The sequence below is a fragment of the Vulpes vulpes genome, chromosome 10, assembly GCF_048418805.1.
Source record: "Vulpes vulpes isolate BD-2025 chromosome 10, VulVul3, whole genome shotgun sequence".
Classification (NCBI taxonomy): Eukaryota; Metazoa; Chordata; class Mammalia; order Carnivora; family Canidae; genus Vulpes; species Vulpes vulpes.
In genome coordinates, this window is record NC_132789.1 from 85,954,580 (window position 1) to 85,980,565 (window position 25,986).

Sequence of the window (25,986 nt, forward strand, 5' to 3'; positions counted from 1 at the left end):
ACTGAAAGTGGCATTTAAAGTAAGAAATAAATTATTAGAGAAGAAAGACAAGAGCCCAAAGCCTCAGGAGGTTCGCTCTCAGACTCTGAGATAACTGGGGCAGAAATCAAGAGTTGGACCATGAGGTGTCCTCCCAAGAATGAATGTGAATTTATTTTATTTTTTTTTAAAGATTTTATTTATTTATTCTTGAGAGATAGAAGGAGAGACAGAGCCAAAGACACAGGCAGAGACAGAGCCAGAGACACAGGCAGAGGGAGAAGCAGGCTCCAGGCACCGGGAGCCCGACGTGGGATTCGATCCTGGGTCTCCAGGATCGCGCCCTGGGCCAAAGGCAGGCGCCAAACCGCTGCGCCACCCAGGGATCCCTGAATGTGAATTTAAAATAAGATAAATGTTTCTAAAAAATCAACAGCAAAGAGAAAGATTACAAAGAACCTACAGTTAATATAAAAGACGTCATAAAAAAAAAAGACGTCATCAGATAAGTACAATTAGGTTGGGTAAAGAAGTGAGCATATACACTTAAAACATATTACAACCTCAGGATAAGAAAATCTGCATAAATCAATCAGTTGATGGGAGTTGAATATCCTCTTATTATAAAACAAATGTACTGAACTCAAGTGAGATACATTTGACAAAAAAAGTATATGTAATCCCTAAATTTTACTATAGATAGTGATATTCAAGTATATATTTGCAGAATTACATCTTAATCCTAGAAGTATCTTCCTAAGACCCATAATACTTAGTAATTGAATACCCAAATATTAAGTTCAAAATTATCTCCTTTGACAGATGATATTTAGTAACATAAAGATTATAGTAATATATTTTTTAAAGATTTTATTCACTTACTCATGAGAGACACAGAGAGAGAGAGAGAGAGAGAGGCAGAGACACAAGCAGAGGGAGAAGCAGGCTCCATGCAGGAGAAGCCCGATGTGGGACTCGATCCCGGGTCTCCAGGATCACACCCTGGGCCAAAGGTGGCACCAAACCACTGAGCCACCCGGGCTGCCCTATAGTAATATTTCTAATGTACATTTACAAAGTGAAGTATGTTTTATATTCATCAGAACAGAACATTCAGGTCTGGATAAAAAACATATGCTCAGAAGTTCTTTTTAACACCGCTGGAAAATGGTAAGTAAACAACACTGACAGAAGACAGAGATATAATTCACATTTTCTTCTGACTTGCTGACAATAATTTTAATCTTTCATTTAATTAGGCAGATGGGTCTTAGGGGCATGTAACATGGTCAAAATGTAGCGTATCATCCCTTAAAATAAAAACTTGAAAGGTTCAACTAGAGGTTATACCACAGTTCAGGATAAGCCCATTGCTTTGATCACAAATCCTAAGGCTTTCATGACAAGGATTGGTTGTGATCACACATATGCTTCAGTTTTCTTTATTAAGATATGATCCCCACTGATATGGCCTCTGCAGTGAGATTATATGATTCTCCTAATAGACACCAATTCTATCCATTCAACTAAAACCACCATTTCAATAATACCTGGGTAACCCCAGAAAATACTAATCTATTAACCCAAAGTAACAAGAAAATCAATACTAAAAACAAAAGATGCTACTTTAGAGCTAAAGTTAAATTTTTATTCTCTTCCTACTATATTGTAATATCCTGACAAATATAAGCATAATAGCAAGGTAACTAATTTAATGTATACTGCTTTGGGACACTGACAGTAAAAAAGATATGAGAGCAAAATTTTGGCTTTTCACCATTGCGAAGATGACATATTTATGAAGGGGAAAAAATCAAACAAGCTTTTTAATGCATAAAAGAGTTAATGAACAACATGTTATGAAAAAAAATATGAACATCTTCCATTACATTTTGACATACAAATATTTATTTTGTTAGCCCACAGATGAGAAAAACCTTTTTAAAAAACTGATTAGAACTGAATTGTGCCTATAAGTCATTTTAAATGGACTGCATATTGGCAAGTTTTCAAATTGATGTTTAAATTTACTTTATTTGGTAGATAAAATGCCATTTTTTCCTTAAATAAAAGAAACATAATAGCAATTTTAAAACTGGAGAAGGAAAAATAATCTATGATCCTTCTAGACAAATCCAATAAATATGTGGTTTTAGATATTATATCTGTCAATTCAAAGACATTTAAATAAAGAAAATCAAGGAATACAAGCCAGTAAATAACAGATAATCTATATCAATCTTATACAGTAGAGAGAATAATTGGGTTTGAGTCTTGTCTACTTAACTTATTGGTCACATGACTTGAAATTAATTTAATTTTTCTGACCCTTATTACCTACATTGTCATTTTTAAACACAGGGTTGTTGTGAGGCTCAGAATACAAAATTCTATAGGCAAATATGAAATTATGATTACTACTACTATTATTTATTAATTCAATCCCTGATAAAAATCCAAAATTAGAGACTCAATTGACTGATAATTCAGTCATTCACTGAATCATGCCCATTCATAAAAACATTAACATAATTCTAAGGGCATTTTTAAAAATTTACTTTTAAAAATAAAATGTCCAAAAAAAGAAAAAACAACAAAAATAAAAACTCCACAAAAATATTAGAGACTTAATAATTCCCACAAAAAAAATCACATTTAAAACAAATATATTTATTTTTATTAGCAATGACAGTACAGCTTAACATGCCTCACTTTATGATGAAGACCCTGGATATTTTATAGTTCTTTCCTGCTTTTAACACATTTTGCACTTCTAAGTTTGGACTGGACATCTTCATTGAGCTATTTGCTCTTTCAATTCCTATCTTCAAGGAAATATAAATTAGGAAGAGATAATGGACATTTATAATGCAAACAACAGGCAAGGTGTAACTGGCATAAATAAAATACCCAGCTTATCTCCTTTCTGGAATAGGTTGTAAAATACATACATATAAACATACATATTGCTATGAGTATGGAGGAGAATGGTTAATACCAGTATCTATGAACATATTAATGAACAGTCTACATTTTTAATTGAGCAAAAATATCATAAAATCACCAGTCAAAAAACAAATCACAGCTGATGTGTGTATATTTTTATATTCAGGAAGACAGGAATATTTTCTAAGTATCTTAAAAGATTTTTTTTTCTGCCTGGTATGTAAGTAGCATAAGAAAAATATTCAATGTTTCAAGTAATTTTTATCAAAGAATAAAATAATGGTTCACTGTAGACAAAAGAGTACAAAGTTAGTTAAATGCTAAAAAAAAAAATAGTACATAGGTACGTTTAACCTACGATACATGAAGAAGAAAAGGGTTAAAGAGATGTGGTTAAAGGAATAAATCTGAATGCTGTGCATGAGTTGTATATAAAAACAAGAATGAAAAGATACATAGTTCCCTTAGAATATGAATGTTTTACATTGTTAAGACAGAGATGAGACAGCTTGAACTCATTCTCATGTGGATGTGAGTTTGAAAGAGAGACCAAAGCAAAAATAAAAAGAGAAAGAGAAGAGAGGGAGGGAGGGAAGGAGGTCATACACCAGGAATGTATAAAAGATGTACGAAAAAGGTGAGATTTTAATTTTACTTTCTTTTAGCATCAAAAAAATCTGATTTAAAAATGTCTAAAAACAGAAGAGATTATTTTAACAAAGAAAATAAAACTACTGAACAATCCAAGTTTAAGCTTTTAAAAAAATGCATCAAGAAATACATTTCTAGCAATTATGCTCTATTAGCTATAGCTAAACACTCTCTTATAAATTGCTCTAAAAAAAAAAATAAATTGCTCTAGCACCAATGCCATCAGCAAAAATGAACTGTATTATAGTAGAAGGCACACTGATAGAGGAAGAAAGGAACCTAACGTATCTTCTGATTACAGACTCTTGGGATTTCTGAGGCAGTAGAGGGCAAGTCAAAGGACTCATTTTCTTACAAATCTCACAAGACTCAAATGTAAGTATTCTATTATCATTTTCATTTTGATCACCTCCATTATTTAACAAACATGTATATACTTAAAACATTTAAGGATTAATTAATTCAACAGGCATTTTACCTTCATTACTAATAATATACAATAAATTATAACATAGGTTTTAAAATTTAATATCCAAGATGTGACCAGTGACAGAATGTCCATATAGACTTCCTTTGTAAAGTTACAACAGTTAACAGCTCAACCTATTTTAATTGTAAAAATGTAGAAAATGGAACCATTATTACTTTTTGGTCAGCGGCTGATGTTCAGCTATCAGTTCTCTTGGGGACAGAAAAGCCCTTCCTAAAATATGAAGCATTAGTAACCCCATTCCATGAGGAGCACATATCTACGTAGGTTTTGCTATTCTCTTCTGGTTGGGATGGCCATACATTCTCCTCTTTTTCTAAAAACAACCTCTCTATTTCTTTCAGCCTCTCTCACTGATTCTTCTTTACTTGAATTTTTAAAATCTATTTATTCTTTTATTCATTCAACCAATATTTACTGTTTCTAACTAAATGCAAGGCTCTGTTTGAAATGCTGATGTCATAAGATGAACAATACAAAAAATCCCTATCTTCATAAAGCTCTAGTGATGGAGACAGAAACAAACTAGTCTGTATGTATCATATCAAATAGTGGCAAGAAGTATGTAAAAAACATGAATAAATAAAACAAGATAAGGGGATACACAATGAGGGTTGACATGGTATTATTTTAGAAGGGGTGTCCAGAGATGTCCGCTCTGAGGAGGTAACATTTTTTCAGAGACCTGAATCAAACAACGAAATGTGCAAAGCAAATATCTGGGGGAAAGTGGATGAGGCAGAGAGAACATCATATGCAAAGCTTCCAAAACAGGAGAGGACTTGGTATCTCTGAAGAGGAACAACAAAGGTAAGTGAGGCTATAGCAAAGTAAAACAGAACAGAGAGGCAGCCAGATAAACAGACAGGACCTCAGTGGCTACAGCAAGAACCTGAGCTTTGTTCTAAGTTAGATGAGCAGTAACTGGAGAGACTGGAGCACAGGAAGATAATCTGATTTATAATATAAAAAGATTATTCTTACTGCTTTAGGGAGAAACACCACATGGGGAACAGGTGAAGTGAGAAACTATGGCCACCTGGGCTAGGGCCCTAGTGATGGATGTGTTGATTAACTGGTCAGATTCCAAATATATTTTGATGGTTGAGAGGATAGGCAGTGGGATGTGAATGAAAGGGAGGAATCAAAGATTCCAAGCTATTTAAGGCCTGAGCAAACTGGCAAATGGTGCTGTCTTTTACGAACATGGCAAACACAAAGGGAAGAGCAGGACTTTTCTTTGAGTCTGATATTAGACTTGTTCAGTTTAAAATGCCTAGGAATAGGGAAGCCTGGGTGGTTCAGTCAGTTAAACATCTGACTTTTGGTTTCAACTCAGATCATAATCTTAGGGTTATGAGATCAAGCCCCAAGTAGGGCTTGGTGCTCAGTGGGGAGTCAGTTCAAGACTCTCCTCCTATGCCCCTCCCTGATTCAACTCGCTGGTTGGTGCACTCTCTCTCTTCTCTCTAAAATAAATTTCAAAAATATATAAAATGTCTATAAACATATATATAGTACAAAAGGAGCTAGATATATAAATCTAAAATTCAGGGAGAGCCATGAAATAAGGTGCAATCACCTAAGGAAAATGTACTGATATAGAAATTTGAGCCATAACGTACTCCCACAATTTAGGGTATGAAAGTAAGATAATACAGTATAAGAGACTGGGGGAAAAATGGTAAGATGATAGCCAGGAGAGGGTGGCTTCTAATTCCAGAAACAAAGAAAATGGTACCAAAAAGAGGAATCGATTAGCTTTGTCAATAATGGTGACAGATGGAGCAGCCCCGGTGGCTCAGCAGTTTAGCGCGGCCTTCAGCCCAGGGCGTGATCCTGGAGACCCGGGATCAAGTCCCATGTCAGACTCCCTGCATGGAGCCTGCTTTTCCCTCTCCCTGTGTCTCTGCCTCTCTCTCTCTCTCTCTCTCTCTCTGTCTCTCTCATAAATAAATAAATAAAATCTTAAAAAAATAATGGTGACAGATCAAGTAAGATGAAAACTGAGTATTTGCATTTTATAATACAGAAATTGTTCATCAATGTCCCTGACAAAACTGATTTCAATAAAATGGTTCAAAGAAAGCTTGATTTGAGTGGGCTCAGGAGATAATGAGAGCTGAGGAAGTGGAGAACAAAAGAATAGACTACTCTTTTGAGCAGTTCAGTTAATCATAACTATCATCTATTGTTCCTTCTTACCCTACAAGCCTATGAAACCTTTCTAAAGTTTAGGTTTGAATTTTCAACTTGTAGGTGACACTTCCTCATTATTATGAAGTATATCAATGTGTCAAAGATTGAAATCACACATTTGCTCTATAAGCCTGCTTCACTGTAATTCACAGCATCATTTATCCAGGCACCAAACCTAAAGAATCATCTTTAGGCATACAGATGGCAAAGAGACACACAAGAAGATGTTCAACATTACTCATCATCAGGGAAATACAAATCAAAACCACTAGGTATCATCTCACACTTGTCAGCTGGGCTAGTATCAAAAAATAAGAAATAACAAGTGTTTGGCAAGGATGTAGAGAAAAAAAGATGGCAATGCAAGATAGGTACAGCCACTAAGATAAACAGTATGGAGGATTTCCAAAAGGTTAAAAACAGAACACCATCACAATCCAACAATTCCACTTCCGGATGTTTATCCAAACAAACAAACAAACAAAAAAACAAATTAAAATAGATCTATGTGCCCCATGTTTACTTCAGCACTATTTACAACAACCAAGATATGGAAGCAGCCTAAGGGCCCACCCATAGAAGAATGAATAAAGAAAATGTGTGTGTGTGTGTGTGTGTGTGTGCATGTATGTATATAGATAGGTAGGTGGATAGGAGGAATGTTACTTAGCCATAAAAAAAAAAAAAAAACTTCCCATTTGTGACAACATGGATGGATTTAGATGGTATCCTAAGCGAAGTAAGTCAGATGGAGAAAGACAAATACCATATAATTTCACTTAAATGTGAAGTCTAAAAACAAAATGAACGAACAAACAAACAAAAAAAATGAACTAGACTTATAGATACAAAGACAATCTGGTGGTTGCCAGAGAGGAGGGAGGTGGGGGGGGGGGGGTTGGATGAAACAGGTGAAAGTGATTAAAAGGAATAAACTTCCCAGGCATAGGCACCTAAGTGGCTCAGGTGGTGGAGCATGTGACTCTTGATCTTGAGATTGTGGGTTTAAGCCTCATGTTGGGTACAGAGATTACTTGAAAACAAAATCTTAAAAAAATAAATAAACTTCCAGTTATAAACAAATAAGTCATAGAGATATAACAAATGGCATAGGGAATATAGTTAATAATATAACTTTGTATGATAACAGATGTAGCTGCATCTATCATGGTGATCACTCTATAATTATATAAATGTTGAAGCATTATGTTGCACATTTGAAATTAATATAATTGTATTTTTGTTTATAATTGTATATTGTATGTCAACTATCCTTCAAATGAATTAATAAACAAATAAATAAAATAAAGGAACACCTTTATCTCTATCCCATAGTCAACCAAATGCCAAATCCTGGAGTATTAACCCATCCCTCGAATTCATCCCCTTAACCACTTAACTAGTTGAGACTCTTATTATCTTTCCCTTTAACTAACTGTAATAGCCTCTTAACATTTCTCCTGAACTACAGCTTTCATCTTTATTCCCAAAATGGGATCTATTTTCCATACTGTTGCCAAAGCTCTTTCTTGTATAGTGGAGCCAATTACATGGTACTTTAGCTTAAAAATTTTCAATGGTTCCTCACGGCCTACAGCAAGAGATGGTAAACTATAGCTCATGGGCCAAAAATGACCTGTCATCTGCTATTGTAAATAAAATTTTATTGTAATACAATCACACTCATTTGTTCACATATTGTCTATGGCTGCTTGTGTGCTACAGTGGTAGAATTGAGTACCTGTGACAGAGACCACAAATTGAAAAAATACTCATTATCTGGCTATTTGCAAAAAATTTTTGCTGAACTGACCTATAAAACTAAGCCAAATATCTTCAGAATGTTACCAAGAATCTTCATATCGGACCACAAGTGCCTTTCAGTATTTCTACTTCTTTATGTTTCCTACATACCAAAGACCAGTTAGCAGACCAATAAAGCATTCTCCAATGTGCCAAGCATTTTCTCTCACTTCATTCACATAATTTTTCTTGCTTAGAATTCACCAAGCATTAATTTAATAAATATTTAATTTAGTGTCGACTATGTTCCAGGTACTGTTTTAAGCTCCAGGGAAAAAGACCAAAGAACAAAACAAGTTCAATTCATGCTGTCATGGAGCTAATGTTTCAGCAGGATAAGACATAATTAAGCAAATAAATATACTTATGTCAGATGGTGAGTAACATGAAGAAAAATGAAATTGGGACTGAGTAAAGGAGAGGACAGAGAAGTCCTAGTAAAGTGACATCTGAGTAAAGACTTGGGTAAAGGAATGAATCCATAAGGATATTATCTGAAGGAATTTTTCAGGAAAAAGGGAAAGTAAAAACAATGGCCCTGAACTGGGAAGATACTGGAATATTTGAAGAATACCATGGAGGCCCTGCTTAGTTAGAACAAAGTGGGCAAGGGGCAAATAGTACAAAAAGAGGTCAAGAGCTAATAGGATTTTGGAGGGCAAGGGTAGATGGCACAGAGTCTTGCATTTAAGGATTAGGCTTTTACTTTCAACTGGGAAACCAGTTACTAAGATGGCAAAGACTGTGAGAAGAGCAGGTCTGAAGGAATAAAGATCAAGAATTTGGTTCTGAACAAGGTTAATTTTGAGATACGTTTCACATATTCAAAGGGAGAACCTGGGGAGGGAGCAAGATACTGGGAAAATGTACAGGAGAGCTTGAGACATAAATCTGGGAACCTTGTTAAGAATTTCCAGCATCCTTTAAGATGCAAGTCCAGTCTCACTCACAACCTCACCCCCCCAGTCAGAATTAATTTCATTGTGTTTAGGTCTTATTATAGCACTTATCACTAACTTGTATTAAAAACAGTTTTATGTACACTTGTCTTTCTCATCTGAAGGTATGTGAAATAAAGAACTATGTTTACCTACCCTTTACTCCAAGTGCTGTCTAGTATATATTGCATGTAATAAATAATAAGTGCTGACTTAAGTGTGTTTTTGAGGATTTTAGTTTAGTTGCCAAAGGAGCTTTTCTGCCTGAAGGCAAGCAGCTAGATACTTATTTCTTTTTTTTAATTAATTAATTAATTAAAAAAAATTTTTTTAATTTTTATTTATGATAGTCACAGAGAGAGAGAGAGAGAGAGAGAGAGAGAGAGAGGCAGAGACACAGGCAGAGGGAGAAGCAGGCTCCATTCACTGGGAGTCCGACGTGGGATTCGATCCCGGGTCTCCAGGATCGCGCCCTGGGCCAAAGGCAAGCCCTAAACCGCTGCACCACCCAGGGTTCCCCGATGCTTATTTCTTAATTGAACCTGCTCTTCTGTGTTCTCTATACATATGTCCAAGTTGAATTTAATTTCTGTCTCTGTCTCTCAGCTTACAAGACCAATCACCAAATCTCCATAGTCCTTACCCTCCAAATACATACCATAAAATCTGTTCATGTCTCTTCTATACCTCAACCCTTCCAATGTCTCCTTACTGTCCCAAGATAAATTTCAACCTCCTTACACAGGCTTCTACGGTCCCTCATGTTAGGCCTTGGATTTCCTCTTCTCCCTTCTCTTCATTTCTGATGCTATATCTATGAGCCCACATAGCCTTAATTATACTGAATTGCTGGGACTATTTTATTATTTTTTTTAAGATCTTATTTATTTATGACAGAGAGAGATATACACACAGGCAGAGGGAGAAACAGGCTCTGTGCAGGGAGCCCAACATGGGACTCAATCACACCCTAGGCTGAAGGCGGTGCTAAACAGCTGGGCCGCTGGGGCTACCCTGTTTTATTGTTTAAATTGAGCAAGTCCGATTGTATTTAGTTTAGATTAAATGTATTGACACTAAATTCCCTGAAATAAGTATATTGCCTCACAGCCAGGGAGAACTGCATAGAAAAGCCTAGATATTCATGTGTAATATTTAGATGTGATTACCTAGTGAAAGTCATTCAAGCTTTATGAATCTACAATTTGCTTCACAAAATTCAGCCATAATAGTTCAGTCATCTATTTTGCACTTCGGTTTCTAAACTTGAGTTTTTTGGTTTGTCTTTTAGAGAGAGAGAGAGATGGAGAGAGCATGTGTGAAAGTTTGGAGAAGGGAAGAGAAGGGAGAAAGAATCTTAAGCAGGCTCTATGCCTAAGGCAGAGCCTGACCTGGGGCTTGATCCACAGTTCTGAGATCATGACCCAAGCCCAAATAAAGAGTTGGATGCTTAACTGACTGAGCCACTCAGGCACCCTGTAAGTGAGTTTTTAAGATTTCAAATACAAAATCTGCTGGAAATTTTAAAATACTTATCACAATGATTATTCTTGAATCAAATTTTAGCACATTTTATTTCAATCCTTAAGGATACCTATTATTGGTACTACCTGTCAATATTTAGATGAAGTACAATGTTGTCCTAAGCATACATGGATTGATATAGTAGCCATTAGCTATGAGTGGCTATTGAACACTTGAAGTATGTCTACCCTAAATAAAGATGTGTTATTATAAATATAAAATACCAGATTTCAAAAACAGCATGAAAAAAGAATGTAATATATCTAATTAATAAGTTTATATTGGTTACATGTGGAAATAATATTTTGGATACTAATTTTTTTTTTTTTTTTAAGGATCTTTAAGAGAGAAGAGAGACAGAGAACACAAAGAAGTGGGAGGGGTAGAGGGAGAGGAAGAAGCAGACTCCCTGCTTAGTAGAGAGTCCCACGCGGGACTTGATCCCAGAACCCTGGGATCATGATCTGACCTGAAGGCAGACACTTAATTAACCCACTGGGCCACCCTGGCACCCCTGGATACCACAATTAATTTCACATGGCTATTTTCACTTTTAAAATATGACTACTAGAAAATTTAAAATTACACATATGGCTGGCAATTGTAGCTTGCAATATATTTCTATTGAACAGTAATAGGCCTACTTTTAAAAATATATATGTATTTTGGGCAGCCCAGGTGGCTCAGTGTTTTAGCGCCGCCTTCAGCCCAGGGCATGATCCTGGAGTTGCAGGATCGAGTCCCATGTCAGGCTCCCTGCATGGAGCCTGCTTCTCCATCTGCCTGTGTCTCTGCCTCTCTCTCTCCTCTCTGTGTATTCTCATGAATAAATAAATAAAATCTTTATATATATATATATATATATATATATATATATATATATATGTATGTATTTTAAAGAGAGAGACAGAGAGGGAGTGGAGGGGGGGGACGGTGGTGGGCAGAGGGAGAGGCAAACTCCAGGCTGAGCATGGAACCTGAAGTGGGGCTCTATCTTATGACCATGAGATTAGGAGCAGACCTGAAATTGAGAGTAGGATGTTCAACTGACTGCTCCTCCCAGTCACCTTCAACAGTAGTAAGCCTACCTAAAGAACTGACCAATACTTCTAACAGTTTATCCAGGCAGAATGAAAAGCATCATTGAGGGTCCTATCTGAAATGAAACCATCAAAGATATTCAAAAATACAAATGACCCCTAGAAATTTAAAATGGTAAGCCATGCTAAAATTCAAAGACTGTTTTATCAAAATTTAATAAAGTCTTTTTCTTCCTTGAAATAAAATAATTCATATTTTTACTTTTATTTCACAGGAATAACCTTTATCTTTTAGTAAGTTATTCTCTGAATATTAGCAGAATAGACAAATAAGGTTTCTAAGACATTAAAATAATAGTTCCCCTTCAGTGCAAAAGAGTTAAGTACTAGAAATGCTATCATGTTATTTTTCCCTGAAAAAAAATTTAAATAAATCTCTTAATCACCTCACAACACTTAATTTTTATTTTTTGTTTTTATAAAGGATTTTATCTTTAAGTAATCTCTACACCCAACATGGAGCTCAATCTTACAACCCTGAGATCAAGAGTTGCATGCTCTACCAGTTGAGCCAGGCAGGCACTGCACAATACTTCATTTTTGTAAAATGTCATGAAAACGTTTTAGAAAACGTATACCATATTCATCAAGCAAGGTATACTTTAGAATGTACTCAATAAAGTGATTCTCAACCACTCACACTCATATTTCAATATCCTCTGAGTACTGTTTAACATTTTTCTTATTATTTCCAGAAACTTTAACAAGACAATACAAATAAAGATCAGAATTAATGATTCCGTCTGAAATACAATGTTATATCTCAATAAAATATTTATACTATTAAAATGACTTAAAAATGTGCTTTCTTATACATTTAGTCTTATACGTTATAATAACATAAATGTGTTTTCTAAAGTCTTAAAATGTAACACTTTTAAAAAGACAGAATAAAGAGGCAAGATTAAATACCTCCTCAGTTTTACACAGACCAACTAGTCACATATAAGGAGGCTCTTTAAATAGCTTCTGTAACCATGTATTACATATTTTTCAAAGTGCTTGAAAAGTTGTAGGCACCAAATTAGTTATCAATATAGAAAATGTAATTTATCAGTATCCTATCTCAGATAGGATTTTTGTGGGTAAAAAAAAAAAAGAATATACTTATTGGTTATTAGAGCAAGTAGGTTTTAGCAAACAGTCCTGAAGAAAATTTCTATGCCTCTGAACATAATTAAATAGTATTTATGAATGAAACTATGTTTTTATCCAGATACTTGGAATTAAAAATAATTTTTAAAACTTTTCCTTAATTTTGTACTCTACTTCTTCATATAGATGTTTTATATAACACTGCTAGAAAGCCAGAAATTAAGTGGCACAATAGCAAGAACTGAAAATCTAGTATTTGTCTAGTAGTTGGAGCTGTTTTATTAAAGACTGCTGGGGCATTCAAAAGAAAGTGAGATGAATTTAAATCTTTATTATTTGTGAAGGAAAAGAAAAATTAGAGAAAAGAAAGGTAAAGAAGTTCTTTTTTTTTCTAGTTTTTAATGTTACAGCTGTTTTGTGTGGGTTTTTAATTTTTTTTACAGGTAGGATATTTTAAAGCAAGTGTTTGGGAAAATGGAACTAGACTTGTGCTAATTGAAGAATCTTGACAGAAAAAGGCTGAGATTTAGGAAAAAGAGATGAAAAAACTACAAGGATCTATCATACGTACCTCTTGTCTAACAAAGCATCAAGGAGGAATGTCTAGTACTTTGAGGCAGAAATGAAAATGTACACTATCTTTATTGTAGAGCAGGAAAAAATAATTTTCAAATTCATGATTTTATTTTTGTTAAATTCCAAGTCAACTTGGTCATGAGATGCTTAACAAATCAAAGAATTAACAAATTTTTAAAAAATCATGTCTTTGAGAACAAAAAAGTTAGGCTTATCACTGTTTTCATGCATCTATATCCCTTATTATTTCTCAATAGAGTTAAATAAGTAATTCAATAAGCTTTGACATTAAAAATAGAATTCAAAAATAATTATTAAATCTATTAGCTATTTGATTATTGTTATCTAATTACCGATTTCAAAATCATCTACTGATGATATATATATATTTTTAAAGTAAGTCCAACATGGGGCTCAAACTCACAACCCTCAGATCAAGAGTCGTATATTCTACTGACTGAGCCAGCCAGGAGCCCTCTACTCTTAAAAGAATATGATATATAATTTCAAGAGTATTTCAGAGTACATTATTTGCAATATCAAAAAATCCTATAGATGTCTCAACATAAAAGATTATTTCTGCATAAGATGTAACTTCTTCAATAAGGTATCTTTGATATAAGCAAAGTCTACTGTAAGATAAAGCATGTGAATACATTTTTATAGTCTGCAAAGTATTACACCTAAAAGATATAATTATCATATTAAATTTTTTAAAGGTACTCTATAGTAACATAAACATTAGTAATGTAACTTTTCCCTTTTAAATCCCAATATTTCTTATATGATGCCAATGATTTTCTTCCATATAGTATAAATATTTATATATAAGTCATATTTCTTTATGAGACTATAAGGATTTCACATCCATAGGCATATCTCATTATATTCAAGAGCATCTAACACAGTATCTAGCAGAAAAAGACAGTATGTCATGAAAATAAAATACTGTAATTTCTGAGGGTAGAAGCAAGGATCTAATAAGGATTATGTTAGCTACTGTGCAAAGTTTTTGATTTTTTTTTACAGTAGTGAACATCCATATAGATAGGAGAACTCTTCTTTTCCCTCAATAATAATGTAATCTTATACTAAGCAGAGTGAAGTATGAATTAAGAAGTAGTTATCAGGTAAAAGATGATTACCTTAAGAAAACAGACATAGGGTCTTTAAAATAAAATGAAGTGAAATAAAATTAAATTAATTAAATTAAAAGGCAGAGATTCTTCCATAGTATTTTTCTGACTGTATTAATTTTATTCATTGAGTTTGGAATGCCTTTGAACATGCTACCTTACATCCATACTACTATACTTTTTCTTTAAAAAGATTCCAAGGGGAAAAAAAAAAAACCAACCATTTTACAACTAAAGAGACAGGGAAACATATGACAGAGAGACCCAGAGAGACAGATGCTATTCGGTGGTTCTTGGCCTTTGAAGTTTCTCTTCAGTAAATAGTGCTAAACTGCACGAGAGAAACTGTCAACATTCATTCAACAAGGAACACAATGGCAATAATAATTGTAAAATCAAACATTTCTGTACCTTAATATCAGATGTATCACGCTGACAGTTTCGCCAAGCTCTGGAAATTGATGAAAAAGTTCGATCTGCATGATCAAATTTCCCTCCTTGCAAATTTAGGAAATAAGTTGTGAAAGGTTCCTAAGAAATAAGCAATTAAAAGTTCATAGATTTCCTTATGCATAAAAATATGGTTTTTTATAAATCATTATATTTAGATACTTTAATAACTAATAGACATTAATCAGCTATATACTAACTTAGAATGGGAATTATATCTAAATTAATGTTCTTAAATTATTTTTGTTTCAGAAGAAATAGTTCCAAAATTTGGCATCTGCAACATTTTTCAGATTCTCTCCTTTTTCAAGAATAATTTATGAATAAAATTCAAACATAAATTAGGTTGCATTTTCTTCATAGTACAGGGAAATAGTCTAATATGTAATTTTCCTATTGTATGGCTCAATATTTATGATTAAGAAGAGAAAAATGTTTGGAAGATTTAAAAGCCTCCTCTTAGTTAAAGAACACTTAAACACATATTAGTAGATAATTGCTTGAAATTAGCTAAGCACTATAAATTACTTCTAGGATTTATGTCTGCCTGTACCCTTCTAACAAGCTTTAATTAATGATGTGCTGCTAATGCTTTCCCAAAGAAATTACTTTCTGGTAGATGAATCACCTTTCAATTTTACAGAAACATTTCTTGTTTAACCAATGTACTATCAATACCAGTAGCCTTGGTGTAATCTACAAACATACCTTATTCCATTTGGAGCAACTGAAGTTTCTAAAATACATGAATATATGTCTATCTTAAGAAAATCTTATTTACTTCTCATTTTAATACACTACATTTGAAAATCACCTATGTTACAATTTAGGATCTTATGAACAATTTGAAGAGGCAAATTTAAGAAAAATATTCACATAATTCCAGGTAAAACATTTTAAAGTATATTCTATAGTAACATGTTGTCAAATACATACCAAATGGGATAAAGAGATATTAGAAATCTAATAAATGAAAAAAATATAGCATTCAAAAAAGATGCTGACAATTTTAAATCAATGCATATTCTCCACAACACTGAATTTATTTATTCATGGTTTATTATTCAAATTGAACTTACTATTCTTAGCAGCCATGCAAGAACAAAACTTGCAGTTGAGTAATGAGTACCATAGTGGAACTTTGGAACCTGATCATCTTCCCATGATTCATAACGCTCTGCAAAGAATGCTGCTCTTTTTGGATTCAAAGCTCCTATTGGCTGCCAAAATGGAGGAAAGGAAACAAAACAAAACAAAACAAAACAAAACAAGAACACATAAATGTAATCTTTTATTTCTTTTTTCAAATGTCATCCTATTAGCAAGTATAAAAATCAATTTAAATATACACGTATACACTATTGAAGCTAAAACAGTGCTACATTCAGAGTGTGGATGGAAAAATTTTTTCTAATGCAAGTTAAACATACACATGTAAGTGGCAAGAGAAACTTGTCATTTCTCAGGGAGTCTAGTTTCTGTTGCATACTGGTTTTTAATCAGCCCATAACAAGCATTTTCATAAAGACAATTACATGAAGTGAGTATTAGCTATATAATACTTTGGAAAGCATCTATAAAATTGTATTTAAGTAATTAGAAGCAACAACCAGAAACAGAATCTTGATGGTAGAGAATTAATTTACAATAGCTTCTGAGAAGAGGATGAAGTAATAAAACTGGAAGCGAATGAGGAGTACAAGGAAGAGACTGAATGAAAAAGGTATTAAATGTAAATCTAAAAATTTCTACCAGTATGAGTAAAAGCAGAATTTAGGGGACAAAAACATCCCTGCCTGAAATAAATAAAGTGTGTGTGTGTGTGTGTGTGTGTATTACAAAAACAATAGAAGACAGATTATGAGTTTATACCAGAAAAAGATACATTACATCAGAGTGACAAAAAGCAGTATAGCAAAGTGTTGAGGAATGTGGGCTCACTAGAAAAGTAGTAATATCCAGTCCAAAGATTGTTTTGGAAAATAAAATGAGTAATTACATGTAAAGTCCTACAAACCATGCCTGACAACATTTAATGAATACTATTACTCTTTTTTAAATTTATTTTTATTTTTTTATTTATCTACGATAGTCACACACACACACACACACACAGAGAGAGAGAGAGAGAGGCAGAGACACAGGCAGAGGGAGAAGCAGGCTCCATGCACCGGGAGCCCGATGTGGGATTCGATCCCGGGTCTCCAGGATCGCGCCCTGGGCCAAAGGCAGGCGCCAAACCACTGTGCCACCCAGGGATCCCCGAATACTATTACTCTTAAGTTTATCTTTCAGAATTGGGGTAAAGTTTGAATGAAATAATAGTCTGTAAAACCCCTAAACATTACTTGGCATAAGAGCCTAAATGTTATCTGGTATCATTATTATTGCTGCAGCCATTGTTATTTAGTGAATACAGGAATTGCATAAAAAGTATGCAAAATTTTCTGTGATTATGTACATGTACATTTTCTTAAGGAAGACATACAGAGCGTTAAGATTCTCAAAGAGGTCTGAGGGCTCCAAGAATGTTAAAACCAACTACCTTAAGTCATAACTCATTCTCATTCTCTTATTATTTATGCGAGATATGCTAAACTGAAATAAGTTAAAATATGGATTTAAAAAGATGTATTTAGAAATACCGTGTTTAAAATGAAGCATAAACTATTTTCAAACTGCTTTTCATGTTAATATGTGACTTAAAGCAACATTTTAAATTCATCATTTTCACTATCCTTCTTAAATTGTTAACTATTTTTAAATACTATTTACCTTTAGCACTGTCCTCCTATAGTTTGGTTCAAATCAACATTTTATATTGTCATTTTTTTTCTTACAAATTTTAAAAAATCTTTCATCAATTACTATTTTATATCAGTATCATAGTATACTAATTTAAAAATGCCATCTTTTAAAGCATTAGTTTCTGTATAGAAGAATTAAATCTGATTTACTAAATTTATGCCAGTTAAGAATGGCAGTGACTCCAAGAAATCTTTGTTACAGAACCAATTTGGAATGCCTTTAAAAGTATTTTAGTTGTTGTCCCTAAAACACTGAGCCATAGAAAAGGAAAGAAAGAAGAAGTAAAATCATTGGAAGACAAATTATGTGAATTAAAAATAGAATCAATGCTCCTTTTGTATAGTTCTGCAGCATATTAAGTATTCACTTTATCTGCTCCTATTTTTATTACTCTCCAAATGAGTATACCTCCAAAATCAATAGTTATAGAATCACGTTTCTTGAATATAATGCTAAAACCAATTAGGATTGATTTCACTAGCGTCTGAGAAAAAAATGGCATCGTGCAGAGATCCATATAGGTAGAACCCACAGTATTGATTCTGGCTGTTATTGTTACAGTTGGTTTCTGAAGCTTGCTACAGGACAGCTATCAAGACATACCACATTTATTTGTGAGCATATAAAAAAGAAGTCCCCAAATAAAAGAAGGTTTAAAAAAAAAAAAAAGACCAGTGGAGCTGTGCAATGACAATGATACACTATCAGCTTACTCAGAGAAGTTACAGTGGGAATACACACATTGAATTATACATTACGCGAAAGCACTGATTTATTGTGGTAATAACATCCACCTCATTAAAAGATTCTGCTTTGCTGCAGTTGGAAGGCTACATATTGTTTACTGCTATAAATTAATGGCAGTGCAAAGAAGACTGTGGAACCGTCCTAACAATAGATCTGTAATGACAGTGCTGTATATCACAGCTTCCTCAGCAGCTTCATAATAAAATGGAGACAATGTATTGAGCTAATACATTCTACCATGCTGGCCCATATTTTTCTGACAACTGCTTTAAAAGATGAGCTGAATCCAACTATGTTATAATGCTGCAAAACATTTAACTAAGCAAGAGTCAGTCATACACCAAAGTGCATCATAGCATTTTTAAAACATTGTCTAAATCAGCATTTCAAGATGTTTATTCATCTCTGCAAAAGAACTAAAAGTAAATGCTGATGGCTTCTCTTACTTATACAGTATATATTAAGTATAACAACTGGAGGGCAATTCAGGAAGATGCCTAGCACTTTGTACAATTTAACTATAAAAGCTTGACAGATTTTTTTTTTTTTTTTGAATCAGCAAACTGATTTAAGGAAGACGAGTGAAAATACTGGTCATTTAAAATGGTCATAACTTCCTGAAAAAAAAATCAATAAAAAATAGGTATTGATTAGAGAGGTACAATTCAAGGTCAGAACAAGGTAAAAATAAATATCCCAGGATATAGAAAAGTAATCTTAAAAATTGAAAAAAGCTAACAAATAAAATTATATAAGATTTTTTAAATATATAGAATAAAACTTTAATCACAAGATTATAAAAAGTGGTTCAAATAACAAAATGATTTAAACATCAGAGTATCAGGACTACCAACAGAAGCACTATGCTTAGAAAAAAATGGAAATAAGAACTTGAATTAAAGTAGGAAAAAATAAACTAAAGAAAAAAAGGTATGCCAAAACTCTTGAAAATGTATACACAGAAAAAAATCACTATTCCTAGAATATTCTAATCTCACAAATTGCAAAACGATAACTGTGGTAGAGGGATAAGTATTCTGTTTGACAAATACTAATGATACCTTCCATAACAGGATATGCAAAATAAAACTTTCTAAAGTTATAATAAAAAATATTTTTACTACCTTCTTTGAGAAGTAATTTTGCTCATTAGTAGAGAAACAAAAGTACTGTATGTGAAATGCCCAGCTCAGTGCCTGGCACACAGTAAATTATTCGTAATAATATTTATTACCATTTTGCAACTTATTTGATGAATAATATTTAAGGGGAAAAATCTATTAAACAAGCCTGATGAAACTAGTAGAGTCTGTTAGAAACGTAATTAAAAATCATGATCTTCTAATGGTACACACAGTACCATGCATTATCTGTCAGAAGTCTCAAAGTACACAGTAGTCCCAATAAACTGAACTATCCTACCTAAAGAAAATAAACAGGCAAAATTACTTTTTAAAAGTCCATAGGACATCCAAATGCTACTATGAAAAGCATATGAAATGTCAAACAAATTACAATCTACTACATCAATTAAGAACAAACAACTTTGAATTCACAGACCCCTTCAAAGGTACATAACAAATTTTTTAATCTAATTACCGTAACAGTTAACTGTAAAAAGACTGTTACATTCTAAGTTTGTTCTTTTTTAAAATTGTAGGAAATCTTACCTGAAGTTATTTAATTAATAGTCCCAGCTCACACTTTGCAGTTTATAAGACATTATTACACATTATCATGGTAAACACATGAGCTAGAAATCTTTGTTTTAAAAACGAATAAATATCTTGAGTTACCTAATTCAAAGTCAACACAAATCTAGGAGATACAAATTCAGTATTCAAAAATCCAGTCTTGGGGTCTTTTTATCCATCTAAAATTGCTGTATTAATGACAAATTGTTTTTCCTAATTTCAACAATTTCTTATATTTCCATTTTTCAAATATGATATTTATTTAATAGGTTGGCATAAAGGCTAATAATATATATAAAGTGCTTAGCAGATATTCTGGCACAAAGAGAGTACATGACAAGTGTAGCTACTATTAATGTTATTCTAATTGTTATTACCACCATGACTGACATAAATCCTTCTTTTGAGATTTATATGTGAACTGTTCTAATTTATATCAGCCTTTCAGAAGTGAAGTTCCAAACTGATGGACCATGATTATAGTTACTAATAAAGTTGAAGGGAATTGGCAAGGAATCTCACAAATTCAACAAAGCAGAGATTTGCTTGAGTTAACAAACTTCTCTTTTAAAATCCAAGTCTCAAAAGAGTTTTTTTTAAATGTCATTCTGTGAAGGCGTTCTTTGGAAAATCATTAGATCTAACATCTTGGGGATGAGAAACAGAAGAGAAGATTAAAGAAAAAATAAAGAATCATTCTGGAGTATAAGACACAGAAATAGGGCTTTTGGAAACACTAAAGGATAGTGTATCATAAAAGACACATTTTGTGGTTATAGGAGAGTGGTGAAGAGATGTCAAAACTGAAAAGGGGCTCAGGAAGGGGAGGCAAAAGAGCATAACTAGTTTTAGGATCTTGCTTAGGATCTGGATGACTGGTTAAAGCCATCTACCAATGTCATCTTCATTTGGTATGATTGGGAAACTGGAAACCTTTAATTCTATCATTACATAAAGCCTGTCCTCTAGCATTAAAGAGGTCATGGGCAAAAGATGTTTTATTTTCTCCCTCCCCCATTTGCTTCCTGGAAGTAGGATAGGCCTATAGATACTGAAAGAGAATCATGACAAAATCAGAGCTAACAACATAACAAAATGGTTGAACTCAATGTTAAAGGAATCCAATGTTATATGTTATAAAAATGCCAGATGAAAGGATGAATATTATTAAATAAAATGGATCTAATATTCATGAATGGATTAAACAAAAAACTTCAAATTCAGAGGATGAAAGATTTGGAGGGACTATTAGCAAATGTGGTATCCTAAAAGATGATCATTTCTGATTAGAGAATAATGATTTGGTTTGGAAGATTACAAGAAATAAATATGGTATACAGATTAAAGGGTCCTTCTATCTGATGACAGTGCTACTATTTAACGGATATAACTGAAGGTTCTAAGAATTTTACATAAATTACCTCATATTCACAACAACCTCTTAATATATAAAGCTATTAGCATTCCTAACTCATAGGCAAAAAAAAATTGAGTCAGAGAAGTTAAACGACAATTAATGATTGGTTACCTAGCCAGCAGCAGGGGCAAAATTTAGTACCAAACTCTAACTAAATTGACTAGCAAATCCTAGAATGATTTGGGTTGTGTGGATTGATAAAAATGTTGGTGCTAGATTTGTAAAGCCATTAGAATGCTTTCATGGGAGGTATAGATTAAACATCCTTTGAAACGATCCTTTTATCCCTGCTTCTCTAACGTGTGTGGATATTACTTTAGGAGAAGATTCCATAAATGAAAGAAAAAAGGATATTTTGCTTGGGGATGTTAAAAGATGCTTGGCAAAAACAGCCTAAAAAGAAGTGAACAAAAAAGGTAAATATTGTCACCAAAGTTTATGGCTTTACTTTTCTCTTAACTTTTATATTTATTTATCCACATCCATGAACCCAATAAGAGCCTTTAATTTCCTATGCTGCTAAAGCTTTTTAAAGAAGTCATTGAATTTTATTCTGTGCTTCTCTACCACCTGCCTTCTTCCCCCACCACCGAGAGAAGAAAATAAACGAATAGCCTCTGTCATTTAAGCAATGTTGCGACTGTTAGGGGGTGCAGCAACTATTTTGTGTCAGTTGTAGCAGCTCTTTTATCTAAATGACAAGTATAACAAACAGCCTGATCAGCATTTTTACTCAACCTTGGCTTTTAGGGTATTTTGTCATATGCTATATATGGCTGAAATGGTTTGGCACTTATCTTCACACACTCTACATTTTATTTAATATTGTCAAGAAAAAAATTTCATTGGCACACTACTGTGGCTTTTAGAGTTAACAAATAAGCACTTTTGTTTTCAAGTACCAGAGCAGTTTTTAATCCCTTGAAAACACACTTTCTTGCAAGTGGTGTTAAACATATACCCACTATACTATTTCAATTTAACAAATATATCTTGGGAAAAAGAAAGCAGTCCATTTTACTTATTGTGCCTATGTAGAATCTAAATCATTTCAAATGCTCACATTGGTAGATTTAGTAGCCTCTGCAGTTCTATGTTATTCAGCTACAGCTCATATTAAGTGATTTTTACTATGGGTTTTTATCTGAATTTGAGAAAGGCACAGAAATTGATTAAAATAATCTCATAATCCAATGCCAGTGTTAAACTGAATGCCTGGAAGAACCCCCCCCCCCATAAAAACCCAATTTTATAATCCAAGGCCAAAGAAAAAACATTTTAAGTACTTATAAAATGACAAACCCAAGAGACCCAATGCTGATATTAGAAAGCCTATTCATTTTCAGATAGATTCATCTCTCCACTTAAAGAAACAGTTAAGACCATGAAGGCGTTCAAGTCCAAGATGATGACATAAGAGGTTCCTGAACGCACTTCCTCTCATGGAAAAACTGAATCTACAGTTACATGTGGATCAATTCCCTCTGAAAGAAATCCTGTAACTAGCTGAGCTACACATCAGGCAAACAAGATGGTAACAGGTAGGAAAGGCTGTGGCACTCTTGCCATAAATCTCGCCTCCAACACAGTAACGTACAATTGGGAAGGAACTCAAAACTCACAGCCTCTCCCTAAGGAGAGAAGACTTCTGGATACATCAGCTAGCACCCCAGTTAAGATTGCCACCTGTGAGAAAGACACCCCCACACCCACTCCAGAACACCTAGCTCTGAAAGCCAATGAGGCTTGCATCCATGAGACCATAAGACAATAGCAAATACAAAACCAAAAACTCCGTTCTTACCAGGCTCAGGAGGACTCAGCTTTACTATTCCCCAGAGCTCAGCGCTGAGACGGCAGATAGAAATGCCAATCTCCAGTCTTCCCTTGAAAGAGGCCTATATGCGCATGTTAAAGGCTGCAGGCTGAGAGTCAGGATCCTAATATAACATATATCTAGGAACTGCAATCCTCCTCTGAGACCAGAGAAGCCAGCAGACACCATCTCTGCATTCTCCCGGTAGCTGTCTCCAAATCACCAATATCTCCCTGGAAGGAGCTTATACACAGGTTTGGCATTTCTGTTTTTGTGTCTGCTACCTAGAAGATGTATCTCTTGATCACCCTGTTCTCATGGCCATTGGGGCTTGTGTTCACAAGGTCCCACAGGACTGTAGCAAACAAATTGTTCTTTAATAGAATATCCCCCCACCCCCCGGGGCTCAGTGTTCAGCTCCCAGTCTTTCCCTGAAAGAAGTCTACTTGCAAACCTTAAAAGCTACTGCCTGAGACTCTGGCTTCCAATCGGCCTGCATGTACTGCTGACTGAGACCCTCACCTTTGGAACAACTGGCGTGTCTTAGCACACTCACAAGGATTGGGAGCCACTAAAAACAAAGAAGGTGGCCTGGACAATCAGAAAGTTTTGAGGGATAGAGTGTGACTTGCTATTAAGGAGGACAGGCACAAAATATCAACCATTTCCCTAATCACTCTATTAAAGTGAATCAAAACCCTTAGGTTGATGGGGGAGGAGTACCAAATACTTTCATCACTAGGGCCTGGAAGAGAGATAGGAAAGTCTGTATTGCCCCTAGGACCAGGAAAATATCTGCTGGTACTGAGGTAGAGTAAAAACAAAAGCCCTTTCAGTTAGGGCAAGGGAAAAAAGTCTCTTTGAGCCAGGATTCTGCACTGACACAAAGGAGAGGTCTGCTTCTATTGGAAGAGGGATGAGAAAACCTCTCATGCCTGCAACCTACCAGACACAAGGTAGAGTGTGGGTGTTCAGCAGAGTACAGGCAAGAATGCTGGGAAGACCTACAGGGTCTGCTTAAGAGTGATGCTGGATCAGGAGAATGGAGGAGTTGCCCTATCCCCATCATAAGGCTGGCACTGAGTAATGAGCACCAGCAATCTACTCCTGGGGAGAGGCAAGAGAGTAGAGAGAAATCCTCAGTGGCACAGGCATAAAGGATCTGCCAGAGAGTGGAGCAGGAGCACTGAGACAAAATCTCGAGCACCCTAGGACCCAGATTAAGACAAATTCAAATGGAAGAACTGAAGGCATCTGTGAAGTCTGTGCTGCACTTAAAGTAACAATGATGATGAGAAACCCAACTGAACTCTCCTACTTGTCTAGCTGACTGAACTGCCCGTACAAGTTGCCTGATGTAAGAAAAGGCACCCACACTTCTGGGCATAGAATAGTATTCACATTCCAGTCTCTATTGGCATTCAACCAAAAATTATGAGATGCTTTAAATACTAAGAAAAATATGACCAATTGTGAAGAGACAACGGAATCAAAAGAACCAGTCTCAGAGATAATGCAGGTGTTGGAACTATCGGACAGGTTACTTAAAATAACTATGATTCACGTACTAAAAGATCTAGAGGAAAATTTGGAAAACTTACATGAACAGGTGAGAGATTTCAGCAGAGCAGGAAACTATAAAAAAGAATCAATTATAAATGCTAGAAACAAACAAAAATCAGAAGTGAAGAATTCTTTTGATGACCTTACATGCAGAATAGACACAGCCAAGGAAAAAAGTAAGTAAATTTTAAGGCAGATTAATAGAAAAAGATACTGCAAGTAATAAAATAATGCTGTCAGGGCTATATTAAAATTAGAAAAAGAAGGCCTCAGAACATGGAATATTACCAGGTATAAAGAGAGACATTACATAATGACAAAAGGATCCATTTATCAAGAAAACATAACAATTTGAAATTAGTTTCCTAGGGCTCCTGATACAAAGCACCACAAACTGAGTGGTTTAAAACAATAGAAATGTTTTGTCTCATAGTTCTGGAGTTTAAAAAGTCCCAAATCAAGTTGATGGCAGAATCACGTTCTTTGAAGCCTCAAGAGGGAAGATGCTTCCTTGTCTCTTGAGTTTCCTGGAGCCCAAGGTGGTCCCTGGATTGTGGCAACATAAATCCAATCTCTGTCTCCATCACCACATGGTATTAACTCCTTTGATGTCTGTCTTAACATGGTGCTTCCATCTTCTCGTAAGCACACCAGTCATATTGAATTTGGACCCATCCTAACAACCTCATCTTAACTTGATTACATCTGTAAAGATCCTCTTTACAAATAAAGTCACAACTACGGTACCTCAGTACTTGTGAGGACTTCAATATATCGTTTTGGGAGACACAATTCAACTAAAAACAAATGATTCAAATACATAAAACAAATGAAAGAAATGAAAAAATATACAGACAAATCTAAATTGTAGTTGGAGACTTCAACACTGCCCTCTCAGTAATCAACAGAACAAGTAGAAAATCAGTAAAGATATCTAAGATATGAACAAGGCTATCAATTGATTTTACCTAATTGGTTGTAAAGGACATGTATAGAACACTTTACCTAACAAGAAAATATGTATTTTTTTCAAGGACATATACAGACAGCATTA

The 25,986-nt window shown here is 34.3% G+C and overlaps 1 protein-coding gene across 10 annotated transcripts in view; it reads right to left on the reverse strand.

The window, feature by feature from the left end:
* LRBA (LPS responsive beige-like anchor protein) overlaps positions 1-25,986 on the reverse strand; it is a 729,491-nt gene that overhangs the window by 139,236 nt on the left and 564,269 nt on the right. For all 10 annotated transcript variants that reach the window (XM_072724802.1, XM_072724799.1, XM_072724798.1 and 7 more), the window contains exons 45-46: positions 15,967-16,107; positions 14,849-14,968 (exon numbers count right to left, since the gene is read on the reverse strand). In XM_072724802.1, coding sequence (XP_072580903.1) covers positions 14,849-14,968; positions 15,967-16,107 — 261 coding nt within the window. The remainder of the gene's footprint in view (positions 1-14,848; positions 14,969-15,966; positions 16,108-25,986) is intronic.